Source organism: Phyllobates terribilis, unplaced genomic scaffold (assembly GCF_046119375.1).
Source record: "Phyllobates terribilis strain yellow unplaced genomic scaffold, ASM4611937v1 Scaffold_2__4_contigs__length_985480577, whole genome shotgun sequence".
Lineage (NCBI taxonomy): Eukaryota > Metazoa > Chordata > Amphibia > Anura > Dendrobatidae > Phyllobates > Phyllobates terribilis.
The window spans coordinates 858,125,783-858,129,934 of NW_027362762.1; the positions used below are offsets into that span (position 1 = coordinate 858,125,783).

Here is a 4,152-nt window from a genome sequence, read left to right on the forward strand (position 1 = left end):
TGACCTATCCTAAGGATATTATTTATCGGTTTGTATAATAATTTTGTACTTGGAGCTTTAGTCCTTTTTGGTTCATTACAGTTGTAAAATATGGATATAGCATCAAATTGTCTCAAAATAATACATATAAGGCCCCATTCCCACATCAGTATTTGGTCAGTATTTTCCATCAGTATTTGTAAGCCAAAACCAGGAGTGGAACGGGCAGAGGAAAAGTATAATAGAAACAAGTGCAACAATTCAGCATTTTTCATCCACTCCTGGTTTTGGTTTACAAATACTGATGTAAAATACTGACCAAATACTGAACGTGTGACCGTGACCTAATTGAAAAATTTACCTGTTCTGTGCTTTGGAGACACTCCTAGTTTTGACATACAAATATAGATAAAATACTGATCAAAAATACTGATGAATGAACAAAGCCTTATCTATAATTATATCAGCATACCTTTTTTTAGTTCTAATATTCTGAGCTGGTCATTTCATAATATATCATTTTAGAGGTTAGAGCTTCCCCCCCCCCCATACACATGGGAACATATATTTAGCAACCACAGACACCTTTACAATTCAAAACACATGTAAAGAATATAACATCTTTATTTATTAAAAAAAAAATCGAAATAAATTCACATTCATTTTTAGTTTCCTGAAGTTGCAGTTTCTCATTCTGTCCCTGCACAGATAACAGAATGTATGCAACGCACCTGAGGAATATATTGCACATTGAACAGTATTTTACAATGCAGAATAGTGACAGCACATAAGATATTTATGACCACCCATGATCGAAAATAGAGTTCATTAACCATGATGTACCATTGGATTGGGGGATGTTTCAGTAGCCGAAAAGACATAAATGCACAGTAAACTACCTGTCAATATAGAACATATGATGGCTCAATAATTACTAGGGACGGTATTATACATTTATTGTACATGGAATTACAAAAACCCCTCAGTATGTGAGAGTATTTCCCTATACAATATAATCGGGATACCTGCATTTCTAATACTGATAAGGTGAAGAATTCAGAAGCAAAGGGGACGTTTGGAGTTTATATGGTCCTGGGCAACAGATGAAGCAAATTTGTAATTTGTCAATTTTACATAGGACTGTAAACAAGCCTAAAGTATTTTCTAATGGAGATATCACAATTCACAAATGATAGCATTACAATGCATAAAGCTTTAGTTCTGATCCATCTGTATATAGTCCATATTTGCCAAATTTTCCAAAACAGATTTCAAATACTGACAACTCATCTTCTGACCGTACCGACAAATTGTCACTTATGACACAAGGTCGTCATATATTATATGGCCAATATCAGCTGAAATGCACTTTACAATATTTAAACTAAGATTTAATTCCAAAAGTTTTAGCAAGCTTTAGAATTTTTTTTTTCTAAAAGTACTGTTAGTTTATCAAAAATTCTTATTAGCTAGAGTCACTGAAAGTGAGGGGAAGATTAAGGAAACAGACTAAAAGAAAAAAACTTGCCAATAGCAACCAATCACAGCACAGCTTTCATTTCTTATAGTGCTCTTGAAAAATGAAAAGTTTATTTTTAATGACAAGTTTGTTATCTGTCACAATAATAAGATTCTTCACGACATTTGCTAGATTGCACCTATGATGTATCACAAATCCCACTAACAGCTTATTTTATCAGATGCAATAAACAGAAAGAAAATGTTAACCAGTTAAAAAACCCATAAAAATATACCACATGATGCAAACGACAGGATTTACATGTTCACATTACCATCCCGCTTGGATAAATATTATACGTCAGTCTATTTCCCAGAGATCGTAGTGTTTGTGTCGGACGGTTTTTGCACATGTCTCTTAGTGCATGGAAAGAGAATGTTGGTAGCCGGATCCTTGTAAGAAACCAACCTGCCATACAAATGGTCCGGAAGAATGGTCTGAAATGTTGTCCATCTGTTGAGGGAAGCAGGTACTTCTTACTCCGATGCTGTAGCCACCATGTGGATAGTAAGAGTAAGGGGAGCTTGGCAATGGAATATCCTCCGTTGGGTTTCCATATTGGCATTGTAGATAAGTAGCCTCAGGTGACTGTCTAGTATAATAAGGAGAGTGACATTGCTGGAGATGTGTAGCCTCCCCATAGTTAAGCTCTGAGTGTACGTCTTGATGAGACTGAGATGGCGTTATGTAGGCCTTAGGACTTCCATCATGGATTTCTGTCTGTCTGTGCCTTTCATCTTGAAGATGGCATTCTGTGTGATTGCAGGCCCATTTTGTCTCAGGACTTGAATGCAGAAACATGGATAGAGCAGAAATCCTGTTGATGGCTCTCTTCAGAGTTGCTATCTTAGATAGTCTTTTTCCACTCAGGTCATGTTTAAGGGCCAGCCGTAAAGCATTGAAGGCCTGATTGTAGTCCAGGATCCTCTTTCTTTCTCTGACATTAGCTGCTACCCGCCTGGCCTTTGACCTCACTGGCCTGGTCCTCTTCTTTTGCTTGGCATCTTCTACTTCACTCTCACTCTCTGGCGTTTGCAGTTTTTGTAGAGACTGCTCACCGCTCTCATTAGTTTCATCTTCTATCTCTTGCTCATCATCGGAGAAGTCTGACTCAATGAGGCTCATTGCAGCTGTCCTCCAGTCTAGCCCACAGATGAGATTGTTTTTTCTTGGACTCTTCTTGTCTTTGCTCTGCTTTTAAAGATGATAAGATGACAACTTTAGTTCTTCCACTCCCTCTTGAAATCACACCCTGTAAGGGCGGCCTATTTCTAAAAAGTAACTTGCCTTCTTGTTTTATTATACCTCGTAACAGGTAACTAGTATATTTGTTTTATTACCTGCCTGCAGGTAGACAGGGTAGAGTTTGATAGCTTTGACAAAAAAAGATCATAGAAAGCATGCAAATGCCTGTGGTAAGTACTCTGACATACTGATCTGCCAAATTACACAGCATACATAGTTCTCCTTTTACAACAAATTACAGGTCTTTCCTCTTAATCTATTCTAGCTGATCACCTTCAAACTTGTACTGCCAGAGGGGCCGATAATACATGCATGAAATACAATTGACACCTTTTGGGCTGAAAGTATTCTTACATATCATTCAGTTAAAAAATAAATGACCTAATATTCAAAGATATTTTGTAGTCATAATGTAATATGAATGGGCTGTAAGAGTGACAAAATGAAACATCATTGCTATTTGACTATTTAGACACCTACACATATGCAATAAATGGTCCCCTAATCCCTCTAAAAATGTATCTAATGTGTATGTCCACCTTAGGACACACATGCACTTCCAGGTCTTATTTGTTTTTCAAAAAATGCACAATGAATATGGTTATTTAAAGGTTTTCTGGTCAGTATATATTGATGACAAGACAAAAGAAGAATGCATGCCTCCAAAATGTGGAGCTTTAGAAGGATGTTATCAAGTCCATGGATGGTAAGAAGAACAAACAAATCAATTTTGGAACAAATCAAGCTAGACCTGTCACTCAAAGCAAAGATCACCAAGCTGCGAGTTTCTTACTTTGGACACATCATACAAAGAGACCAGTCACTGGAGAAGTACATCATGGTCAGAAGAATAGAAGGAACAAGGCAAAGAGAAAGATCATATGTATATACATACAGGTGCACCTCACTAACTTAGAATATCATCAAAAAGTTAATTTATTTCAGTTCTTCAATACAAAAAGTGAAACTCATATATTACATAGAGTCATTACAAACAGAGTGATCTATTTCAAGTGTTTATTTCTGTTAATGTTGATGATTATGGCTTACAGCCAATGAAAACTCAACAGTCATTATCTCAGTAAATTAAAATAATTAACAAAAAACACCTGCAAATTCTTCCTAAGCATTTAAAAGGGTCCCTTAGTCTGTTTCAGTAGGTTCCACAATCATGGGGAAGACTGCTGACTTGACAGATGTCCATAAGGCAGTCATTGACACACTCCACAATGTCCCAGAGTTCCAATTTTCATTTGGAAATCAACGTCGCAGAGTCTGGAGGAAGAGTGGAGAGGCCACAATCCAAGCTGCTTGAGGTCTAGTGTGAAGTTTCCACAATCAGTGATGGTTTGGGGAGCCATGTCATCTGCTGGTGTAGGTCCACTGTGTTTTATCAAGACCAAAGTCAG

At 37.0% G+C, this 4,152-nt stretch overlaps 1 protein-coding gene across 1 annotated transcript; it reads right to left on the minus strand.

The window, feature by feature from the left end:
* Positions 1-1,855: 1,855 nt before the first annotated feature.
* Positions 1,856-2,623, minus strand: BHLHA9 (basic helix-loop-helix family member a9). Its single transcript, XM_073670785.1, has one exon. The coding sequence runs from the start codon at positions 2,621-2,623 to the stop codon at positions 1,856-1,858; it is 768 nt and encodes a 255-aa protein (XP_073526886.1).
* Between the last annotated feature and the right edge of the window lie 1,529 nt (positions 2,624-4,152).